We start from the raw sequence: 25,705 nt of genomic DNA, 5'->3' as shown, positions 1-25,705 counted from the left end.
AATTTTTCATTTCTCATGTTCTGAAAGAGGTTCATTGTTGTTCTAAAAGGTGTGCAGAAAATGATACGTGTTTTTTTTACGATAAGCAATTAAATTTTGACTTTAAATGGATTTGTTATACAATTTCCATTCTGATATTTGACTCCCCATTCCATAAATAACGATACTTTTGCCTAAATTGTTAATTGGAAGTACCGTCAAGAAATACTGTAAAATTTATACTTAGTCACGTTTTAAAAAAAAACATGCATTTTACTTTCCTCGTATTCGAAATGAAAAGTAGTGTTTAACTCGGGTGGAAGCCATCATTTCAGCCTCGGACTATTGGCGCTCTCACTGCGTTCGAGCGCCAAAATACCTCGGCAGGAATGAGTGCCTTTCATCCCTTGGTTAACAATCTACTAATGATGTGTATTGTGTACCTATGGCGCATGGCACATGCTGCGCTCGCACGTTGCACGTCCTCTACATATCTACGGGAGCTACGACATTTAATGTTACGGAGGTGCTTTGTCAATGTGGTAATAGTAAATTGTTAACCAAGGGATGAAATGATGCCTTTCACCCTAGTTAAAACACTAGTTTTCATTTCGAATACGAGGAAAGTAAAATAAGTGTAAAAAAAAGACTAATTATACATTTTATACTATTTCTTGAGGGTACTTTCACTTACTTAGGGTACTTATTAACAATTTAGGTAAAAGTATAGTTTTGATTGGAATGCGGAGTTAGATATCAGAACGGAAATTGAATAACAAATGCATTTCAAAACAAAATTCAATTGTGTTATCTTAAAAAAAATCGTACTGAAAGTAAAATGCTCTAGTGCGCATTTTTCGCCATACACAGTATTCACATTAAACCCAGATATTCCGAGAAAAACAGAAAAACCAAAAAAGACCTATACTTTTCAAGATGGCGTTTGATCCCCGTGGTCCCCGAAGCTCCAATTTTATAACACGCAAACAGGGATCCCTGAAATTGTAGGTGTCAAATTTCATTAATGTCACTATTGTTTAAACCCCATTTAAGACCTAAAACCTTTTTTTGCAGTCACATTTTTAAGTCCTAAACATTTTTCCTCCATTTATTTTAGTAAATATTAATTGCATAGCACTCGTGTACCAATTATGGATCTACTGATGTCTATTTTATTGAAATCCATTCAATAGTTTAGGCGCTAGAAGTAAAAATATGATTTACTATTCGACGACCTCTCAAGGCGGCTGTATTGATTTTTCTATAATAAAACAAGTGTAAACAGGTTGTGAAGGTCAAGAGGAATCTACCAATATGTCATTTTAAAAAATCCGTCCAGTATCCTAAGCTACAGGGTGTACTGATTTCAGTATTTAAACCCATAACCCTACTTTCTGTTTAAGTCGCAGTCGAGTAAAATGTTGATATTGGGGTAGAACGTGTACAAATGTATAGACAAAAGTGGAATTCATAATCCTCCAAGTTTCATATTAAGAGAATATCCCCTGAAAGGGTATAAGCGCTAAATCTGGATTCAGCTATTATTTTCTATAACAAGATGTATTTTTTCCGCAAAGATATCTTGGACTGTTTTGTGTAGAATTTAATAAGCTTTAATGTTACCTTAGATACACCATATTTTCATAGAGAACGTATATTTAAAGTAAAACGAAAATTTCTCAAGGATGGTACACATTTTCCAAGATGGCTGCGATTCCTCGAGGTCCCCAAATGTCAAATAGTGTGGACATGAAAAAGAGACCTTTAATTAACATATATACCAAATTTCATATCTTTGGAAGGATTTTGAGGTTAGACTTAATCCGATTGTGCTATTATTTTAGTTTAATTGAAACAGGTGGCGAATATGTCAGGTAGAATAAAACAGCAATTAAGATGTGCCATTGCTCACTCTTTATTACGCTTGTTAATTCAATATATAAAAACAAAATAATTTATTGTAAAATATCACTGATTGCTCCGCGCCCGCGGGCCCCACGGACTGCCCGGTAGGCCAAGCTTGAAAGACACATGAAACATGAACGTTTCCTCTATAAAAACCTTTATTGTTAAACATTTGAGGTTCAAAATTAAGAAAACAACAGTAGACTTGTACCTGATAAGGATAGAATTTTTATTACAGAAGTTGTTAATTCTGTTCAAATATGAGTGGAATCCAGGATGTCCACCTGTAAATAGAGTAACTACCAAACAGTCTTCACTACATAACGGCCAATACAAGTCTGAGTAAAGTATTGGATAATTAAAAAATAAATTAACTGCCAGATAAAGCTACCTCAACTTGTAAAAATGTTTATCTACCAGTTAAGCTTATTTGAAGATTGTGAAACGCCAACGATGACTATTCGTCAGATAAGTTGCAAGTAGCTTATTCAGGACTTTACTTGGACATTGTGAAACAGGCCCTTATATTTTATCTGCAGATTGATAATTAGGGTTAAGTAAATAAGTATACTGAATAATTATACAAACTAAATACTGGTTATTTTCCAGTATTACATCTGAAAAACTGGAACAGGTGGTTACTCTGGGGTATTTTTAGAATTATCTTATCAGGCAACAGCATTATAATTACTATAAATGTAAATCAAATGGTGATTAGATTACATGAACAAAAATATACAGTTGACCAATATCCATACAAAATCTACTTTCATCAAATGGGGCATTTTCTATGAAAAGAGACCTTAATGGCGATGGCGCTTACGCCGCACAGCGTTACGCGGCATTGTATTTATATCGGAGCATCGTTTATAATGGCGTAAGCGCCATCGACAATAAGGTCCCTTTTTATAGAAAATACCACAAATCATCACATGATTGCTACAAAGTTTCCGGCATTAATGTCAGTCTCGGAATGTGTACGATAAATGTTAATTAACATTTGTACACCGTATCATAACAGGAGGCAGACTCAATTTCGTGTCAAAACAAGATGAAAACCTTAACAATTTGTTAAATCAAAATCTGCCTCCAATACGAGTATACCTATCAAGTATCAGTTCTTCTTGACTGATTAATGTTGGAAACTGAGCTTTCGACACAAAGCTATCCGGATGCGGATGTAACATCACCACAGACCTATAGCTAAGTGTTCCCCCATTTCCCTAAAAATAGCATAATTTTAGGGGATCAAATTGTATTTTTCCCACGTACCGTATCCTAATGCATCTACATCATTGCATATTGAAGGCGTTAAGGGTGTACAGATAACGTATACGGAGTGAAATCTGGAAAACGCTTGAATCCGCCCGCACGCAGTTCCAACAACGCTTGATAAAAAGCGTGACCGCCATCGTGTGAATAAATACAGATGTATCCATTTGTGTCATTCAAACGCTTCAAGCGCTTTTTTAAAACGCGTTGATAAAGTGCTCGTGTGTACGGCCTTAAGTTCACGACCTGCCGCCTTTTAATTCTTCAATTTTAAGGTATAACTAAAAGGGCCCACTGCAGGGCTTCGGCGCCAAGGCCCATATATGTGCGCACAACATGGTGCTACAACGGTGGCAATACCGCATGCGATATTTATTATGTCTATTCATATCAGCATAGAAGGTAAACCTAAAATCGGCCGTCGAGCATCAGTGGGATATCAAAATTCCAAACAGCAAGTTTACTCGCTCAAGATACTTCGTAAGCATAGGTAGTTTCGAGATTTGTAATTTTTTTTTTGTTTGTTTCTTCATAACAAAAATAATTACAAGTCTCGACAATCAAAATGAATCATTACCGCGTCAGTAACTAGATGAGAAGAGACTTCGACTAATCATAGTGACGTGGTTACCATATGGTTATTTTAAATGTGGTAGGCACGTTACACGTGTCATTTTATCGAGATGAAGTCTCCCTGTAGGTGATGTAGAGTTAATCATAATATATATGTATTGCGATGGACTGAAAATACTTTGTGGATTTTAGCTTATCTACTAATTCGGTAAAGAACACAAACAAAACTTACAAAATGTCGCATGCGGCCCTGGCTAACGCCTCCGTTGAAGCGCTATTTCGAACGGAAGGTGCATCGTAACAAATATCGTCAATAATGCGCGATTAAACAACACAAAAAGTTAAATTCAAGAGCTGGCTTCTGCCTTACAATTTGTTATACCTACTACATCTATTTATGCTTATTCTACCTTACATCTATACATACAATCTTCTTCCAAGCTATTTAAAAAAAGTCTTAGTACTTTATTTTAATCGTAGGTATTAATTTGTTAAATTGTCTTTATCGTTAAGTTCACTGAATCCACTTGCACCACTTTAATCCCGTTTAACACAACGAGTAACGAAAAGTTTAGCTCTGCTAAATAAAACTACTATAACATACAACTAGGGTACAATACAACCGACAAAACTTGTACGACGAGCTTGCGCCTAGCTCATACTGCCCCGTATAGGTACTCCCATTTTTGACTTGACCCCCAACTAGGTTTAAAGTATAAGTATTGATGTACCTATCACGATTTTCGCATATTATTTTAACGGCAAATAATCGCGTACTTGGTTTTTCCTGACGTTTCAAACTCTATAGCTTGAAATTGCGCCTTGGTCGCAGGCACACGATTGCGAGGGATTGTACCAAGTTTCTGCTAGAACATGTCGATAAGTACCTACTAATCAGCATGCTCTAGCTGCGCGGGTTGTTCTAACCACTACTACTGTACGGGTAGTCTTGGTGATTTGTCGAAAAAGTAAATAAATTTATTTGTACGTGATTAAGTTCCGTTTACGTGATAGATAAGTTTTGACCTATTTGATGAACATTTTATAACAGCCCATACTCATATATTTATTCAGGTTCTGAAAATAGCCCTAAACGATTTGGCGCAAACTCATCCTCCCATACAATTGACATTTTATTTTGATAAAATATTATAAAATCTATGTAGGAACCACGCGCGTCAATCTAAGTCGAGCAGAAAAGGATAATATCCGCTGCGAGCGAAGATTGGGCCGTGGCTCGAGATCAAATCATTAAAAATTTAAGGGTCCTTAATAAAAAAACGGCTGTCCATCTAATTTAAAGAATAAAATGTACTTTATTACTGAGATAACTTCAGTTATGATCTGTCTTGTAAATCAGAGGCACAGTCGTAGTTTAATTCATAGACTCCAGTCCCGAGATACCATTCTATCACATAACTCGTAACAAAAATATTTTTTGGGATGTAGCTAGCAATGGCATCGCTAAATTAAAAATTAAATAAATCTTTGTAATAGTTTCGCGCGGAAGATCCAGTCTATTCGGTGACATTATAAGATCATATGTAATGTAAGTACAGAAGCTAGCTACATGCCGATGTCGTGCCGCCCGACTCAAAACTACAAATTCATTAATTGTAGGTACATTGTTTGAGTTGAGTACACGATGGATATGTACCTACTAGAGTTTGAAGTTTCCTTCACACATGAGGAGTGTCTTTTCAAAAGGGCTTATTTCTCTATGAAATCTATACAAAAATGAACCCTTTTGAAAAGACACTCCTCAGTCCTCACATGTTATGTGTGTCTGGTAAAGAAATACTACTAGTTTCTGTAGGCTTAGCACGGGAGCGCCGCGACAATATCTCGCGAGCGAGATAGACTACCCATTTTTTTCTAACTTTATTAGTTAGAGAGAGACCGGTAGTCTATCTCTCGGGCGAGATACTGTCGGGGCGCTCCTGTGCTAAGCCTACTAATACTCGTATGTTCCGCGTCTACACATAGTGTACCGTATAGGACATAATTTCAGATGCTGCAAATTTTGATTTAATACAACTAATCAGTCGACAGTTAAATATCGCAAATATTTTTTTATTTAAATAATGTAGTCGACATCTTCACTTAATAAGCCGCCTCCTAAAGAATACTCGTACCTAATTTAACTACGGGTACAAATAATACGAGTCATGTAGATACGTAACACATTGATCCGATATGTGACCTACATATTATTTTATAATGTCACCGCGTCTAATACAAACGTTCAAATCATTGTAACAGTGTTAACACAACGTTCAAAAACAGTAAATATCTCAAAAATACTACTTAATGTGACGGTCGTACGATATATCTGTAAAAGGCGTCACCGGATCCGACGCGACGCACGACCCTACACAAATACACCAAGTTAAGATGAAATTACTCTCATCAACTAAAACTTCATTGCCCTAACACATATATTCTAACATCATGTATCTACACCGACCAAAACATGCCACAGGAAGCGTCGTATTATTTATCTTTGAGAAATAAGATTATTTGGGACTAAACACCGGCAACAACTTGTAAGTTATGACACGTGTCTAAACACCTCTACCCCCAAAAACGTAGTGTAAACGAATTAGTCGAAACGTGCGATTCGAAGTAACGATAGGTGAAAGTTGAGTCTTATACGTAAAGAAATAGAAAAGAACTTCGCCCGCACCCAAACGGCGAGGGCCCAGCTCCACCCGCGGTCGCGTCGGATCCGCCCCGTCCGTCTAGTACAAGCGTTACAATATTAAAGTCTTTCGTTATTTTGTACTGTATCATTATTGAGTGCAAAAGGAACGTCAGCAATAAAAAGATCAAAATGTCGTGTACAGTTATCAATGATATGGAACGGTGCTGGGATATCTAGGGAGCGGTCCGAGCCGCGGCCGCCGCCGCGGCGCTGCGCGGCCCGCGGCCCGGGGACGCGACGCAGGGGGACCACGACTCACTGCAACAGGACAAAATACAGTTAAGGAACATGCGGAAATACTTACAACTTATATTTTTTAAGGATCTCATGCATGCACATACAGTTTATATTGCACAATCATATTGAATGGTACTGAATGGCAGAATATAGTCCGACAAGAAATTGTAGAAAATTATTGAGGGCGCCTGTCCTACGTAACTGTCACATTTTTGACGTAAAATGCTTTTTCTCAAACATGCTAAGTAATATTGATATTACGTTCTTTATGCTGGGAAGTATCACGTTTCAGGCGCGGCTAGACGAGAGGTCTGTAATGAAATTTCATACAAAGTTGCAGGCCTAGGCCGGGAAGTGGCTTTTTTTAAATTTCTATTTCACATATAATTGTGGCACAGCATCATGGCATTCAGCCATTAAAAAAAAACTATAAGCAATATTTGCTTTTTGGTTCGTTTATGACATTCTGCCAATACGCCTTTTTTTTGTTAAACCTGACGGGCTCTATGGCACTATGGCCATTAGAGCGGTAGGACTGTGTGGGATGGTAGCCTGGGGAAAATCCTGGACCCTTCCGCATCACACGAGACGGTTTTGCTACGCTGGAATACTCCTAAAGTTTAAAAAAAAATCAATAAACGATATTTGATTGATATATAGTTGGTCAAGCAAATCTTGTCAGTATATAAAAAACTATACTCATCCTTTTCTTTTGGGTTTTAGTACTAGTGTAAGACAAAGATAGTATGATTCTCTCTGTCTATGTTTGAAATAAGACAGTCCTTTGACAAACTATATACCTATATTAGACGTTTGAGAAAAGCACTATACATACATCGGCGTGAAAACGGGTTGTCGGCCTCACTACGTTCGGCCGGCAACCCCTACCTTCCCGGCCTCTGTAGTAATGTAATATAACATGGCAACAATTTAGTATGGATTTTTTTTAGTTCCACTTCATTTAATTTCTATAATTTCTATTATTTATGTCGCACTATAAGAAAGAGGAAAATTGTTTTCGACGTGAAGGTTCGATTTGAGTGATGCTTGATGCTTAAATAATGATTGTTTTACAATATTTCCTCGCATGTTTGGAGAAAAGCACTATAATTATAGTTTGTCAAAGGACTGTCTCATTTCAAACATAGACAGAGAGAATCATACTATCTTTTCCATTCACTAGTACTAGCACCCAAAAGAAAGGGATGAGTATAGTTTATTTTGTTGTTATTTACTGACAATTTGGTTTGACCAACTATATATGCGTCGGCAGGAATAGCAATTCGTGGATGCGTCTTCTTTGTCGAACTCATCCACGATTGCATTTTCCCGGCCTCTGCAATTAATGTACGTGACAACAAAGATAGTTTAATTATAAAGTGCACTATTTGGATTGGGCATGAGAAAATATCGGGTATTTTCGATTTCTATTATAAGTTACAGGAGCAAAAATCAAATTCCATACAATTTTTTAAAAGCTAGGTACTCAATGAAGTCCTCACTGTTATAATACTAATTACAAATGGAGAAAAATGAAACGAAAGAGCATAGATGTGGTTAAGTATAGGTAGTCGTACATCAAATTGCGTAAAATTATTTTGTAAAATATAATATCTAGAGAGGGAAATGGGGACTACGTTTGTATGGAGAAGCGGTCATCTCACTTCATCGCCTTTCGTCTTAAACGTTGACCTAAGTGACTGGCAATTTAATATTCGAATATTGGTCACTTCTAAATAAAAGTTGCTAACGTAGGTACAAAGGAACAATTATAGTTATAGCTGAAAGGTTCACATACCTAACGTGTGCATCTAGTATGTGCCTCGAGGGTTCAAGAAGCACAAAAAGGTAATTCAATACAAAAAAAAACGAGTATAAATGGCTTAAAATGTGTCGTTTTCAAGCAAAAGGTACTACATTGTCGCTTGCCATAGAGACGCTCTGACAGGTTTTTCGTATAAAGATACAAGCAATTTTCGTCCTTATGGTAAGCGACAATGTAGTACCTTTTGATTGAAAACGTCACAAATTGAATTGAAAATGAACGAGGTATAAGAATGATAGTGATGAATAGTTTTGATATGATAGTTACCTGCGCGCTATCACCAGCAGAAGACGGAAAGCTCGCCGCCATGCGCATGAGCATGCGCGTGCGAGCCCACGCCGCGCCATGAGCGCACGCCGCCCACCTTTAGCTGTAACAAACAAACAAATATTATCAATCATATCTTTATTCATTTATAATTACTTATATAATCCTATCGGTTATTGTAGTCAGTAAGTAATATGTATATCCATAATAAATAACAGCCGGTCGACAAAATCTATTTGATTGAAATCTGCTGTTAGGCAAGGCACGAACTAACTAGATAGTCTAACCCGTTCGTATAAAAATACCGCAATTTCAAAGGAATACCGCAAATCGATGTACAGGTTAGCCGTTTGGCACACACATACTAGAGGCCAAAACAAAATTTTTGACCCGCAGTTCCTAAAAAAATTTCGCTGCGGGGGTGGTAAAACATTATTTTTTTGTATGTGAAAAAATTTTTTTTTTTCCAAAACCAATACGTAATATCTTGATACCGAACCCCAAGAAAGCAATTTTGAAAATAATATAATATTCTTTTTGTTTTAATTTAAAAAAAATGCCCGAAATGTAATGATGTGATATATTTTTAGAATCGCCTCAAAAAGCCCTTTCGTATGATACCACACTCGATAGGTTTTGAAAAAAAAAATTTTTCCATACAAAAAAAAAATGTTTTACCTGCGGGTCAAAAATTTTGTTTTGGCCTCTAGTATGTGTGTGCCAAACGGCTAACCTGTACATCGATTTGCGGTATTCCTTTGAAATTGGGGTCGAGCGGCTTCCGCTAAGATGTACCTACATATTGAACACAAATTTAGAATGTTCAGCCGTGAAAGACACAATTCGATTTGCGATCAAATATATATGTATTACTAGCTGTTGCCCACGACAAAGTTTCAAGTCCCTAACTGAAAAAAGTTGTTCTCGATATAATCCTTCTCAGCACTTAGATTTTCAAGTCCACTATTAAAAATTCATCCCCCAAAGTGGTGACACTGAATTTTTAATAACGCTGAAATTAGTTTTCTTGTTTTTTTTTTTTTAAATATAATACCTTTGTGAAAAGTTTCAAGTTCCTTAGCTTATAATAAAATTTGAACCCCAAGACAAACTTTCATCCCCTGTTTATCTTCCAAAAACGTCGAAATATTTTTTTGTAAGCGGCTATTATGCCTTTCTAAGAAGTTTCTAAGCATTAATATTTTGTAATGGTTTCAAACTTTCAACCCCTTTTTAACCCTTGTAGGGGATAAATTTTTAAAAACGCTGAAATTACTTTTACTGTATTCTAATAATATGCCCATATACAAAGTTTTAAGTCCCGCATTTGATAAAATTTTTGATCTCCATACAAACTTTTAACCCCTTTTTCACCACCTTAGGGGATGAATTTTCAAAAACGCTGAAATTAGTTTTCTTGTTTTTAATAATATATCTTTTACCCAAGGTATCGAATTCGAATTCATAGCTTAAAATAAAACTTGAATCCCATACAAACTTTGGACCCTCATTTCATCCCCTTAGGGGATGAATTTTGAAAAACCCCTTGTTAGTGGATACTAACATTATAAAAACTACCTATTGTAAAAAAAACTCAGCTCTCTAGGTCCAACGGTTTGGGCTGGGCGTTGATTTAAGTGAGTCAGTCAGTCAGGACTTTTACGTTTATATACCTAAGATAAATATGAAAGCAAACCGATACGCCATTAAACAAATGACCATTCTTACACTAAACAATTCATTGGCTATTCATATATCAGATTAGTGGCGCCCTATAAGAAAAACCTTATATTAACCACTCCTAAATAATTTCCACAGATCAAATCCAGCAAAAACAAGCCCCATACCAAGAGGCTAAGTGCAAAAAGTGTAATGCATCGAGTTCTCATTCCACTGCTGGCCATATAAGGGCGCGCGCAAGGAATGCGGTCCATTGACGACTGCTCAATGGGGCGGAAGTCATTGAGACGCGCGGATTTTTATGGTACGTGTTTAGTTAGAGTGAGAATTTTCGAAGTTTAGAATTTTCGCAAAGGCGTAATAGAACTAGTTCACATGATACAAACTAGAATAGGTACCAAGTATTTATCTACAACAATACCCTGCTTGTATCTCGAAGCCTCGAACGAATCTATATCTCCTGACGAAGCGATCGTATTAAGGGTTGTCTTTTTTAGGTAATATACCTATACAGTTTGAAGACACATAACTTATAAGTGTAGTGGACCTAAATATGTTACGTTTTATATAACTCAAGCTGCAAAAAATACAGGAGAGGTCAGGGATCTCGGCGATAAAACTTATCACGCGGAACTGAGCGGAAGGGAATTACTTCAAATCCTTATCTGGAGCGCAAGTCTTCACTTCACCCACGGCATGCGCACTTGTTTGGCTTGGTTTCATTTGATAAGCTAACAGTGCCACAGATTATATAATAGTTCTTACGAACAGATACTTATCTCTCAAAGAAAACGCAAATACCTACCGTTTTGATACCTACACAAAAATACTATGGAGTGACCTTCAACGCGCCTCTCCCCGCCCCGCGTGCGCCAGCACAACGAGTACAATATTTAGGTGTCTTAGGTAGATATATAGCTATAAATGTGTCGTAAAAAGCATTACCTACATCTTTAAAACAATTTAATAGTACCTACGTAGCTTGTAACTATCGTATAAATAATAACAGTAGGCATATTGAGAATGTCTACTTACTTTTCCTCATCCGTCGAAAGAGGAAAAAACCATACTTTTTATTTGTTTTGTTGTTTCTGCATCCATCGACACTACAAGCCGTGTTATTGTTCGTGGCGAAGACATTTCTTTGGCAGAGCGCGCGCTGACGTGCGTGCGTGATCGCGTGTGGCAACCAACTGGCTAGTTATGGGCTAGTTTGAGTCCCGCCGGCGGGAAGCGAGTCGTAGGTATAAATATATATATATATATATATATATATATATATAATAAGGTGCATAAACCATTCGCCCACGCATCCTACTTACCGTACATAGAATACTCAATTTATATTAAGACGTAATGGTACAAGTATCTGCAAGCTTAGCATGTTGATTGAACCCAACGGAAACACCCTTGCATGTAAATACAGTAACTCATGAACCGTGAACAAGCCAGATAACCTACTGCGAAAAACGAATATTCGTTATCTGCCTCTCTATCACTCTTGCATATTCGATTATCGACTTTGGAGGTAGCCCCTCAGGGTGCGTGGAGAGTCCTATCTAATGCTCGATGTTTCCAAGCACGATAACTCTGACCTGTCATATGAGGCCTAATGTGAATGACTATGACTCAGATCTGTCGATCATCACGCACGTTCAAAAACTTTTTCCCCTCACTAGCTCGGAAAGTTGTCGTTTATCCTTCAATACAAGCGGGGAAAAACGCGTTTTATCCACTAGTGGGGAAAGTAATTTGACCTTGGATGGAGCGTGTTTAAGTAGCTTGACAGATAACAAAACGTAAAACGCTCATGATAATGGTTCGTTCGATATTAATTATCATTAAATAAATGGTTTGAGAATCTAATAAAAAATACCAAATTTAGCTTTATTTAATGATTTTAAGTCATAAACCTTAAAATTCCATAAGAAAGGTTTGTTTTTTTATAATGATGTTAAATATAATTCTGAACGCACAAGTTGAGTCGATGCAATTTCAAAACGCATCGTTGATATTTCATACATCAGAAATGTCAACATTGTCAACAATTTTTTTACTTAAAACCTTTTCTCACCGACTCGCGTAAAAATACACAACTTCCAGAGTTTTCTGTTATAATATCGTAAAGAAATGAGTGATTCCAGTGATGAAGATGATCTAACGCCTGTGGATGTTGCACTTTCCTCGCTATAGTGAGATGAAAAGTTTTGTGTTACACACGGGCGCAAATGTATTTTACTTCTCGTGTGTTGAAACACTCGGGGGTAAAATACAACTTTGCACCCTTGTATAACAAATAACTATTGTCATTAGACAGATTAATTACTCATTAATATCAGACTAAGTGCCAGTTGCACCAACCACAGTTAATAGACTGATTAACGTTACGTAGCAGAAATCTATGAAACTTCCCATACAATAAAATTTACCGAACGTTTTACGGGGACAGACGGTTTGGTCATTTGGTGCAACCGACTCATAATAAATAATTTAATCCTTTGATATACGAATAAGCGTTGCATATATTGCTACTTGCGACACTATTACATTTTGAGTTCTGAATGATTCACGGTTAGTTTCACTAGACTTATAATTACCGGGATATAGACCGTGATTACCTTTTGAATAAAATTGTTTATGAGCTCACGATATTTCGACGCAGTTAAATGCATCTTGTTCACGGGTGACTGAATTCAAAAGGTAATCACGGTCTATCTATATCCCGGTCAATATAAGTCTACTATTACATTTTATTTTATTTTTGTCGCTTTGTAATCTTCCTCAGCCTAGTTCAGAGGTTCCCGAACTTGTATCGGCCTGCTTAGTGGTTAGTATCGTTTAAGTAAATAAGAGAATAAAATTAACCAATGGGGTCGTAAGACTTCTCAGGCACACTTGTATATATATCAAGTGATAGAGATCTTGATATGAATGTGCTCCTCAGGTTGGTCAGCGGCTAAGTATGCGTACTTATATATTACTAATATCAAGAATAGGGGAAATAGTGATATGAACCCAGTCCGCAGTAGGTTTGCGGCTACTATAGCAATATCAGCGGCCGAGACCACGTGCAGTCGTGGGAAGCGCTAGCGCATGTGCATCGCACACGACACGACTCACGTAAATAACCAAAATAAACATCAGCCCAGCTATTTCAACGCTGACGAGGCTATAACCGCTTTACACAAAAACGTAACGTCGTGTCTCCCGCATAGCACTACCTTAATAATACATCTGACATTAAGTAATAAAACTGTATGCAGCTTTGGATATAAATCTAGGTGTTTATATTTGCAATCTTCGTGGTTGGTGAACTGCATTGCAAATTTCTTATTTCTGTATTATTTGTATGCAAAATTTCAAACCTTCATCTGCAGCAGCACTAATTTTTGGATAGGTATTGATGATTGATGACCCTATAGAATATCGATAACGGTTAATTGCTATTAATAACTAATGACGTATGTTTAGAGATGACATGTATTAGGAAAGTGACGTGCACTCGGACGTCTACCTCACGCACACTAGGTAATAACATTTTGTCCTACTACTCAATTACTACCTAAATATAATTGATTTACCTCAGGCCAAGAGTTCCTAACTAGTGTATTCTTATCTGGGTATGTACCGTGAGTACCGTGACTACTCTGTAAAGGCCTAATCGCTTCGGAACAGAAGTATCAGCCCTGCCGCTTTAAATTAAGAGAGCAAACCAAATTTAGCCGCAAATAAAAGTTAATGAAAATCCAGAAAGCGGCGCTGATGGCAATCAGACACGACACGACAAATTGCCCGAGATCCACGACCAGTTGTACGTGCGGGCCGTGCGGCCGATTGTAATTAGAGTTAGGGTAGCGTTCAAGTACAGTCGCCGAAAAAATATTATTACTGAAGTCCATAAACTAGATATTTTGGACAAGTCGGTGAAACCGAATATGGGCGACTCGTCACTGCTATACGGTATAATATCTAAGAAATATGTACCTAATTTAATTGCCCTTATAAATGTCGAAGAATTGTTCACTCAGATATATATATCTCATAAAAGTGTTACTGTATTTAGTAATTCTACTAACATACCGACAGCGACACCCTCCACGGTCATTGTGCAATGTGATTACATGAATTGAATGTCCAAGCACAAATGAACCATTAAGGCGGTTCTCTGAATCAGAAGGCGAAAAATTATATGATCATGTTTTTCTAAGAGGCGTTGATATTCGTAGACGTGGAAAAAATATACGTAGTTCTTTCCGGAAGACACGAATTATGACACTTCGCTCGATACAATTAATTCCCAAAGTAACCTCTAACTCGGACTTTTAATCCAACTTTACTTGGTTATTTATTATGTGATACTATAAACAAAAAAGAAGAAAATTCAATCTTAAATAGTAAATTCATAGCTTTAGAATTTTGATATTGTAAGGTAACGTTTTTAAAATAAATAAAAATCGAAAAAATTCGAGCAAAATTGACACTTGGCAAATGTAACAGTGACAGCGGCAAACCAATGGAATGGCCTTAAAAAAACTGAGCAGATATTTACACAAATTAGAAAAGCACACAAGCACAGTATTACAATTATTCTTATTCCCTACAGTAGCGCAACGCCTTTGATGTCGCGCGATGCCGCCGCCAGTGTAGAGGTACTTTACGCTGTCACATGCAAATATGCTAGGGTGGTCACAAAATGGGTAATAAAACAATTGTGATTATTAAAAATCTGGTGTAATCATTTATTCATATGGACATTCAAAATAATTAACTCATCGACTTAAAACAAAACAGCAAATGAAATATTAAGCGATTTTATTTAAATAAATGGCTTGGGTAAGTATATGAATAAGTAAATGTCAGATATGCGTAATTATTATGAATATAATATTAATCGTAGAAACCAAAGAGAATAAGTAATAAATTGCCTTATTTTACTCTTTTTTATACCTATTAAAAATATGTAGTTGGTCAAGCAAATCTTGTCAGTAGAAAAGGGCGGCAAATTTAAAAAACGTAGGCGCGAAGGGAAGGGATATTGTCCCACAGAAAATTGGAATTTCGCGCCTTTTTCTACTGACAAGATTTGCTTCACCAACTATAATTAAGTGTTTCTATTTACATTCACGTTCACTCACTCATTTCATTCATTCACCTCAACTCCCGTGGAAACACCTATATATACCTACATTTATATTATACTTAGGTAGGTAGGTAGTATACGTATATAAGATTGATTACGTCTTGGCAATTTTATAAATTTCATGAAGCTTAGCACCTTTGCATCATACAAATTTCTGCATTGCATGCAGGGGGGGGGTACTTTTTCTCTGCAGCTGACTGTACATACCTACCTACTTACCTAATAGGTAGGTAAATAATGCTGATTGTACCTCGTACTACATAATTTTGATAAAACTTCATGAGGTTTTTCTCGTCACGATAGAGTGCAAGTAACCCTTAACTTAGTTAATACAAATAATTACATAATACTTAGTAAGTAGGTAATTACTAGATGGTGTTCTGGTATTTAGTTCCAACTTATAAGTACACAAATGAAAAACCTACCTCTTGTCGCGGGGAAATCTATGAAACTTTAAATCCTGGGATTTCGATGTCGAATTACATCCGTACACATAACAGTTTGTGCGCACCGTTATAGAATATGTATAATTATTACTAATAATTATGTAGTGATGATAATTGAAGTAAAAACACGCCCGCGTCTGCCCTTCGCGTTCGGTACCACAAACTAAGCGTGTTTGTGGTACGCGGCCCGCGCCGCCCGCCACCCCGCGAGTTCCCCTCCGTTGCTCTGCGTAAGTACATTCGTCGCGCTACTGTAGGGAATATTGTAATACTGTGACACAAGTTCATATGGGCTCTAACTAAAAACATATGAATTGGTGTAGCACTGTAGCACATGATAAAATTAAAATAGATTTAGAATTGTAGATATTTGCATCGAGTCAAGCGTGAGTCTGTTTCAAGAAAAAAATAAATGAAACATTGTATAAAATTGTGATATAGGTACCAGACCTGCGTGCGCAACCTTTGGAGCGCAAGTCCGCTTGCACAGGCGGTTATACCTACTTAATTATTTCAAGTAAATCTCTATTCTTCCGTACTCTATGTGAAATGTTTCAAATTATACAAACCGTTGTTAGGTAGGTACTGTAGGTAGGTAAAGTTGTTAAACGGTAGGTAAGTCGACAAAGTGAATTAACACCCTATAAAATGCATTAAGGCACGTCGCTTTTGACTCAGTTTTACGTATAAATATTAATAATAAAGGTGTTTCCCTCATGGTAATGCGAGTTATTCAAACGAAGTTACCGGCGCGATTAACATAACGCGCGTGATGAATTTGATCGAGTTACCGAACAGGCGTTAAACTGAATTACGACGGATATCTAATATTTTTCAGGGAGACTGGCAGGTGAGGATTCCTCGTCAATCGACACAATCAGCTATTTTTAGGGTTCCGTACCCGAAGGGTAAAAACGGGACCCAATTACTAAGGCTCCGCTGTCCGTCTGTCTGTCACCAAGCTGTATCTCATGAACCGTGATAGCTAGACAGTTGAAATTTTCACAGATGATGTATTTCTGTTGCCGCTATAACAACAAACTGGGCTCCCATACAACAAACGCGATTTTTTTGCCGTTTTTGGCGTAATGGTACGGAACCCTTCGTGCACGAGTCCGACTCGCACTTGGCCGATTTTTATATTTACAAAATGCGGTTAGAAACCATTACCTAAAGCCTAACATAACAAAGTTTCCTTGAACCTGCAAGTGTAATCTTCTAATCTTCGAAAAGCAACTCAATCCTTTTTAAGAGCTATGTCCCGTATGTATAGGTATGTATGTATGATGTAGATACATTTTTGCATGCAGTTGTACATCTGTTATAATTAATTTAAACCCTACAGTGACCACACTCTGATCTTTAATTTGATCGTGGCGGATTGAGCGTTCTATATAATCGTGACAGTAATGTAATATATGCGACTAGTTCCAATCGCAAGATGTTGCAAAAACAACGCTGCTGCAGTCAACATCCGAATGTAAAATTTACACTGCATTAAAACGTGTTAAAGTATTGAGTAGATATTTATGTTATGTTATATACCTATTAAAAATACTTGTAATCTAGATACATACCTAATACCTAGTAGAAATCATCTTACAAAAGATATGTTAAGGTATCGTCATATGATTTACTGATGACAATCTCGAAATATTTTTTAATAGTTACGATATTTTCTCCAAAGCTTTAGTTTGTGACGAATGCCAAGACGTCCATGCCTGTTTATTTGTATCGCGTACACACATATATGTTGTTTCGTGTCTCGTACGTGCACGTGGCCCATGGACGTGACATGGCATACTGTGCAAGCAATATTCACAAAACATGCCGTCTTGACGCGGGTTTGGTCTCACCCCTAGTATAACTTGGCCTTAAAATCCGTAACGATGATTCGTAAGAAGTTATCGCACTAGTCCTGGTTGTGGTTAGTAAGAGGCGCTAGGTTGGTGACATCAATAGAAAGGCACGTAGCGTATGTTTCACATTGAAGCAACGTCTTTACATTGGCTTTGTGAGCGACCTTTGTCCTCTGCCAAATTTCGTCAAAAGGGTAAAAAATACTTATGTAGGTAATTAATAAAATTCAGCAGACAATTCACGTGCCTTACGTGGTGGAGCAAAAAAAGCAATAATTTTTAAGAAAAAAAAAACCGACTTCAATGGGGGATGCCGTTAAAAGTTGGAAGATTACTTGTTGTTGATGGTGCACTCTTAGATTCCAGACAATGAAATAAAAAAGACAGTATCTTTTGCCTAATTATGTAGAAAAGGAGGTGAAACCACCCACTTTTCTAGCAGCATTACGTTTCTGTAAGGGTCGCAGTTCTAACCTAACCTAACCCACTTTTCTGATAGCATTTCGTTTCTGTAAGGGTCACAGTTCTAACCTTTTTTTTTTTTTTACATGGGGAATGCTTTTACGCATACCGCCGGGCCCGGACGGTTATGTGGGACTCAGGGCTGTATAGAGGCCCCACTACCCACTAAACCCCATGGTGTCCTCTCGCCGCTGTGGTTGCGGGGTTACGGGGAAGCTCACGCAATGCGTCCGCGACCCCGCAGCGGCTATCCTGCCTAGGATCCATACCCTTTTTTATTCCCCTGACCTACCCAGTGGAAGCGCTTCCAGGACACTAGGTCGCGCTTACCATCTCGGGAGCCAGCGTCATGGGCGGGGACGCCCCCGTGTCCACCGCCCGCTGGCTCTCATTAGGGCGGCAGGTTCCGCTCATGAGCGGCACGTCTGCGGCCTATGCGGCGGCGGCGCATTGGGTCAGCCTCGGCCTGGACTTCCCGTTCGCGCTCGGCCGCCTCCTTATCTCTCATGACGTGCTCGCAGAACGTGAGCACAGTCTCCCACGCACTTTCGCTGCCCAGCATGGCCTGAACTACGGCTGGCAGCGAAAGGTCTAGCCCTACTTGGGCGACCAACTCCTCCCGTTCCTCGCCAAAAACTGGGCACTCAGCCAATGTGTGTTGGGCCGAGTCTACGCCGGCTCCGCATTGGTGACACTCCGGTGTCGGTTCCCGCTGGGCAACCTTGTGCAGGTATCTGCCGAAACAGCCATGCCCCGACAGTACCTGCGTTAGTCTGAAGGTAAGGACACCGGAGCGTCTTTCAACCCAGTCACGGAGGACTGGTCGTACCGCCTCTATAGTGTGGGAGCCAGCCCTCGGCCGCTCTAGCCGTTGCACCCACATCTCCGTCGCGTCTTCTAGCAGCTCAGTGTGCCGCTTCGCCACCTCCTGAGGTGCTTTCGGGTCACCTCGGGCTCGCGCCTCCCCGCGCCACTGGTACAGCGCCGCGAGGACCCTCGCGTCCAGGTCCCAGGGCAGAGAACCGGCCAGCACGCTCGCGGCCGCCGCGCTCACTGTGCGGTATCCTCTGATTACCCTTAGCGCCATTGCCCTCTGCGGTCGTCGCAGTTGGGCAATGTTGTGGCTGCTGAGGGAATCCGCCCATACTGGGGCACCGTAAAGCGCCATCGAGCGCACCACACCCGTGTATAAGCGGCGACATGAGGCCTTGGGCCCTCCCAGGTTGGGCAGTATACGCCCAAAGGCCACCGCTGCGAGCAGTAATTTGGGCGCTAAACGCTTAAAGTGAGCCTCGAAGTTCCACTTGCTGTCAAGCAAGACGCCGAGGTAGAGTAACGTCGGCTTGACAGCAATTGGAACACCTCCCACAATAATTTCTGCGCCGCCTGGAGGCGCTCTTCGCGGGCCGAAGAAACAAATGGCCTCGCACTTCGTTAGCGCCACTTCTAGCCCTAGACGCCGGATTCGGGCCACACAGTGGGCGACTCCCGCCGTCGCGAGCACAGCTGCGTCGCGGTAACTGGGTCCTCTGGCCGTCACGAGCGTATCGTCAGCGTAACACGTGACGTCTACTCCACGCAAGTTTTCCCCCCGTAGGACCGACCCCTGCGGAACTCCACACGACATACTCCTTCGACTCCAGTCCTGTCGCCCTGGCCAGACTACAGCCCTCTCGCTGAGGTAGACGGCTATGATTCGCGACAAGTGTGGGGGCACCTTGTGGTACCGCAACGCCTCCTTTACGGTTTCCCAGGGCAGGGTGTTAAAGGCGTTAAAGATGTCTAATGACACCGCCAAGACGACTTCGCCCCGGGACACAGCCTCCTTAGCCATGGCCCGAACCCGCAATATGGCATCTACCGTCAAGCGGCCCCTACGAAAGCCGAACTGGTAGTCGGCAAGATCCGGCCCTACGCGCTCCAGGTGCATGATGAGGCGAGCTGCGATTATCCGCTCGAAGAGCTTGCCCACCTCATCAAGCAAGACTATAGGACGGTAACCAGATGGAGAGTGAGCCGGCCGCCCGGGTTTATGCAGAAGCACTAGCTTCCCAGTCTTCCAGTCCCTTGGGAAGCGGCCCTGCTCCAGACACGCGGTCAGGAGCCTCAACAGTCTTGACCCTAGGGCGTCCATGGCCAGGACCCAAGCACGGCCCGGAATGCCGTCAGGCCCGGGGGCCGTGTTCTTGGCACGGAGCCGAAACACCGCCGCGTGGAGCTCAGTGGATGTTACTGTTGGGACTTCTTCATCCTCTCCTGCTCCCATCGTAGTTCAGTTCTAACCTAACCTAACCTACTTTTCTGATAGAAGTTCTGGTCTGTGAGAATCGCAATTCAAAAACGCCCACCCACCTAACCCACTTTAGTAGCATTTCCGGGTCCGGGTCTGGGTTCGGATCCAAGTCCGGGTCTGTGTCCGGCTATCCGGGTCCAAGTTTGGGCCCGAGTTTGGCCTGGGTCCGGGTCCGAGTTCGGTCCGGGTCCGAGTCCGAGTTGGGTTCCATGTCCAGACCCGGGTCCGGGTCCGAGTCCGGGTCCGAGTCCGAGTCCGGGTCCAAGTTTGGGTCTGGGTCCATAACGAAGAGAACAAATCGCCAAACATAAACTATGCGTCATTAAAGAGTTCCATGCTGATCATCATCAGCAGTTCCACTTCATCAAATGTCACTTTTATAAATGGAAATTCTGGATTTGTTGATGAAAATACAAAAATCACTATATGTATGCCTTTCAAATTTGAGGAGTTCCTTCGATTCCTCATGGATCCCATCATCAGAACTCGAGCTTGACAAAAATGTGTCTTGAAAACCTAACTTGCTTAACAAACATAACGAAGGTGACAAATCGCCAAACTTGAACTATGCGTCATTAAAGAGTTCTATTCTGATCATCATCAGCAGTTCCACTTCATCAAATGTCACTTTTTTAAATGTAAATGCTTGATTTGTTGATGAAAATACTAAAATCACTATATGTATGCCTTTAACATTTGAGGAGTTCCCTCAATTCCTCATGGATCCCATCATCAGAACTGCGTTTTGACAAAAACGGGACCAATCTGTATGTATATACTTACAATCAAAAAACGAATTTTCAAAATCGGTCCAGAAATGACGGAGTTATGGAGTAACAAACATTAAAAAAAACAACCGAATTGAGAACCTCCTCCTTTTGAAATCTTGAAGTCGGTTAAAAAGGCGACGCCCCGCAAGCTCAGGCTGCTAGGTGTTCTATCCATAAAATAGGAAATCTCCATACCTGCTGCATCTTATCAAAGTCTAGCGCGGGGCGGTGCCTGCGGGGCGGCGGCAGCGCGGCCCGGCGCCGCCGCGGCGAGCCGGGCGCGCGCGCTGCGCACGCACATCCCGCGCCCGCGCCTGCGCGCCGCGGCTTCAGCGCCTCCAGCGGCGGCGACGTGCGGAACCTGACTGGCGTCTCCACCTGGAACACCAGGTTACAATATCTTTGAACAATGTTTACTTGTTTACTATGTTTACGTCGACTTTAATGGTTGAATTAGGATTTCGTATACCAAACTGTAATCGCATAGAATAGAATAGAATAGAATATAATATATTTTATTTGTAGTAATTATTATTGTGTATTATGGGCTCCCCGCTCAACTATGATGACTTTTAACGCTTAAGGGCCTACACACAATTAGACGTTATGACGTCGTGCCGTAGCACGTTGCCGCAACGCGCGACGTCACGACGTCGTGTCGCAGGCCGTCGAAATTTGAAAAATATGCCGCAGTTGATCAAAAGCCATGGACTGCACCAGACTTGTCTTCATCCTGCTGCTATTAAGAAGTCGCCTAAAGAAGAGGGAGAAACACAGAAAATACTGGGTCCATCCATTTCTTTTTATCGTGAATGATGGAAATCACTTTAAGAGAAAGTATAGTGCCCTAAAAAAGGAAGACATTTTTTTTTTAATACAGTTGCTCAAAAAGTGCTACTTTTCGTGGCTGTTTAGCGTGCGGATAGTTGGTTTTCGCAAACTAGTGCTTTTTACTTTTCCATTTTTTTTTAATTTTTGCTTGTTCCAATTCATGACTACTTATTGATGAGTGTTAATATTAGTTTCATTTAAACGTCGTAATCAACATAAAAACCTACTGTTAATGTAAGAATACGAAAAATATGCATATTTCAGATTTTATTAAATCACATTTAGAAACGGGTCTATCGCGAATTTATTTTGTTACCTTTATTTACCGACGTTAAGACACAGGTTTCACTGGTCGTGGTCGCGGCTAACTGACGTCCCAGCAAAATGTCAAAACAGAGATTTGTGTGACTACCCCACGAAAAGTGCATTTAAAGTTCGAGGTAGACATCACATTTTCAAACCACCCACTACACATAAAAGTTAATTATTGTCAATAGTCCGACACACAACACTCACAACGTCCGCGCACACATCCGAAGATAGATCCCTTGGCTTTAACTTCTGGATCACTGGTCCCCAAGTTGCCGATAAGTTAAAACCATCTTCCCTATTAAAATTTCTGGGGTGCTTCTTGATTTCAATCGCTTCTCGCACAACTCGAGGATAATAATGGCGTTCAGTGGAGACAACTTTTGGTTTATGAAGCTCAATCCAGTGATTTGCGCCGCATGTAAGTAGATGTTCGGCGATCGCGGACTTGTTTACTTGGCGATTTTTTACTGCCGCTATGTGTTCTTTCACTCTCTCTTGCACACTTCGTTTGGTTTGACCAATGTACACACTTCCGCAACTACACTTTATTTTGTAAACGCCCGGATTTTGGTACGGAATGACATACGCTGGTTGTCTGTTGACCTCTGGATGTCTTTCCGTTCTCTTCGGCTTGCGTTTCATCCCCCCTCGGGATCCATTCTTTTCCAGTACAGCTTTGACATGCGCTAATTCACCGTCCAGGTGCTCAGGGTCACATAAGTCATGTGCCCTGTTCACCAAGGACGTGATCACGGATTGTAGGTGCCTTGGGTGATGATGAGAGGATGCCTGTAAGTGTCACCCAAGGCACCTACAATCCGTGATCACGTCCTTGGTGAACAGGGCACATGACTTATGTGACCCTGAGCACCTGGACGGTGAATTAGCGCATGTCAAAGCTGTACTGGAAAAGAATGGATACCGAGGGGGGATGAAACGCAAGCCGAAGAGAACGGAAAGACATCCAGAGGTCAACAGACAACCAGCGTTCTTACCATATGTGAAAGGGATAACGGACAAAGTAGGAGCAGTACTTAAGAAATTCTCCATCAAGGCTGTATACAAGCCGTTATTCAAAGTAGCAGATCTTTTACGCAGTCCAAAATATGTCATTCCGTACCAAAATCCGGGCGTTTACAAAATAGAGTGTAGTTGCGGAAGTGTGTACATTGGTCAAACCAAACGAAGTGTGCAAGAGAGAGTGAAAGAACACATAGCGGCAGTAAAAAATCGCCAAGTAAACAAGTCCGCGATCGCCGAACATCTACTTACATGCGGCGCAAATCACTGGATTGAGCTTCATAAACCAAAAGTTGTCTCCACTGAACGCCATTATTATCCTCGAGTTGTGCGAGAAGCGATTGAAATCAAGAAGCACCCCAGAAATTTTAATAGGGAAGATGGTTTTAACTTATCGGCAACTTGGGGACCAGTGATCCAGAAGTTTAAGCCAAGGGATCTATCTTCGGATGTGTGCGCGGATGTTGTGAGTGTTGTGTGTCGGACTATTGACAATAATTAACTTTTATGTGTAGTGGGTGGTTTGAAAATGTGATGTCTACCTCGAACTTTAAATGCACTTTTCGTGGGGTAGTCACACAAATCTCTGTTTTGACATTTTGCTGGGACGTCAGTTAGCCGCGACCACGACCAGTGAAACCTGTGTCGAAACGTCGGTAAATAAAGGTAACAAAATAAATTCGCGATAGACCCGTTTCTAAATGTGATTTAATATGTGTTTAAACCGCGAAAGTTTTAAATGTTATATTTCAGATTTTATTACTTACCTCTTCATCATTATAAGTATTATAACACGTTTATTTTTTAACGTTGAAAAACCGTTCTTAATAAGTTGTCTGAATGGAACGGAACGCCTGTCAAAGAAGAGGCGTATTTTCTTACTGCAAGAATGTTTTAAGTTTCCAAAGGCAACATTCGATATTGTTTTTATTAATATACGATACACAAATAATCATAAATAACGATATTTAGGTAATAATAGTACAATGTTTTAATATTTACAATTGTTTCTGCCTTATAGAACATGCATTTGAAAGAAAATACTTTAATTGAAGTGGGTTCAATAATAATAACAAAATCTATTCTAGTCGAATAGAAGCTAGAAAAACACTTCTTCATAATGTCAATGTCAATGATGTCACAGAATTAATAATATAAAAGTTTCGAATTCCGTTGTAAAAGTATGTTGCTTTTCTTATTTTTTCGCAACTGTATTAAAAAAACGTCGTTCGATACACGTGCGGAAATGTCATTCTTCACTCGTCCCGAGTCTGCAAGATATTTCGGTACTCGTGGAGTAATGACATACTTTCCGCACTAGCATCGAAATGTACTATTATGAATTCTTTAGAATGAGTATACCAAGTTTTAGAGAACTGCTGGCACGGATAACACCATATATACGAAAACAGCATACATCAGGCAGGATGTATTGAACCTCTGGAGATGCTGGGATTAACCATAAGATAACCATAAGACCAACCATAAGATAGGATTTAACCATAGGATTAGGCACGACGCCGTGACGTCTAATTGTGTGTAGGCCCTTAAGCGTTTCGTTAAAGACGTTAAAAGTCATCATAGTTGAGCGGGAAGCCCATAATAAATAATATGCGATGTCGCCGCGGTCAAGAGAAATAAATCAAAGGATAGAACAAAATACATCAACGCGCTCCTATTTAATGAAAAAGAAGTGCGTTGATGTCTTTTGTACTTCCTTTTTATCTACTGAGATACGTACCTAATTTTGGTTAATTATTTAGGGTTTTAGTAGAAAAAGTATTGTATACAATAATAATATAATCAAGCTTTTCAATCTCGTACCTTACTTAAGCCACTCAGCAAGTTTCGTGGCCTAATCACGGTACTCGACTAAAGAGTTCTCTATTATATCACAATTGTATAAAATACCTACCATTTGCTGTCGCAACCCAGTTTGAAAACCGAAGGGTTCTGATGTAAAATTGTAAAATGTAAAATTCACCTGTCCTGCAGCCAATGGGGTATTGTTTCAAAAGGACCGACCACTACTCCAGTAGTATACATATAGGATAGGTAAGCGACTTTTCATGATCACGACAGTTATTAACAAAAATGAAAAGATTATTCTTGGGCACAATTACAATAAAG

The 25,705-nt window shown here is 39.9% G+C and overlaps 1 protein-coding gene across 2 annotated transcripts in view; it reads right to left on the bottom strand.

The window, feature by feature from the left end:
• Positions 1 to 1,870: 1,870 nt before the first annotated feature.
• Positions 1,871 to 25,705, bottom strand: part of LOC134746508 (uncharacterized) — a 130,507-nt gene continuing 106,672 nt past the window's right edge. For both annotated transcript variants that reach the window (XM_063680930.1, XM_063680922.1), the window contains 3 exons: positions 21,608 to 21,790; positions 8,763 to 8,865; positions 1,871 to 6,691 (listed from right to left, as the gene is read on the bottom strand). In XM_063680930.1, coding sequence (XP_063537000.1) covers positions 8,773 to 8,865; positions 21,608 to 21,790 — 276 coding nt within the window. In that variant the 3' untranslated portion in view covers positions 1,871 to 6,691; positions 8,763 to 8,772. The remainder of the gene's footprint in view (positions 6,692 to 8,762; positions 8,866 to 21,607; positions 21,791 to 25,705) is intronic.

Source organism: Cydia strobilella, chromosome 1 (genome assembly GCF_947568885.1).
Source record: "Cydia strobilella chromosome 1, ilCydStro3.1, whole genome shotgun sequence".
NCBI lineage: Eukaryota > Metazoa > Arthropoda > Insecta > Lepidoptera > Tortricidae > Cydia > Cydia strobilella.
The sequence above is the reverse complement of the archived record's forward strand: the minus strand, read 5'-3'. Positions and strand labels throughout refer to the sequence as shown.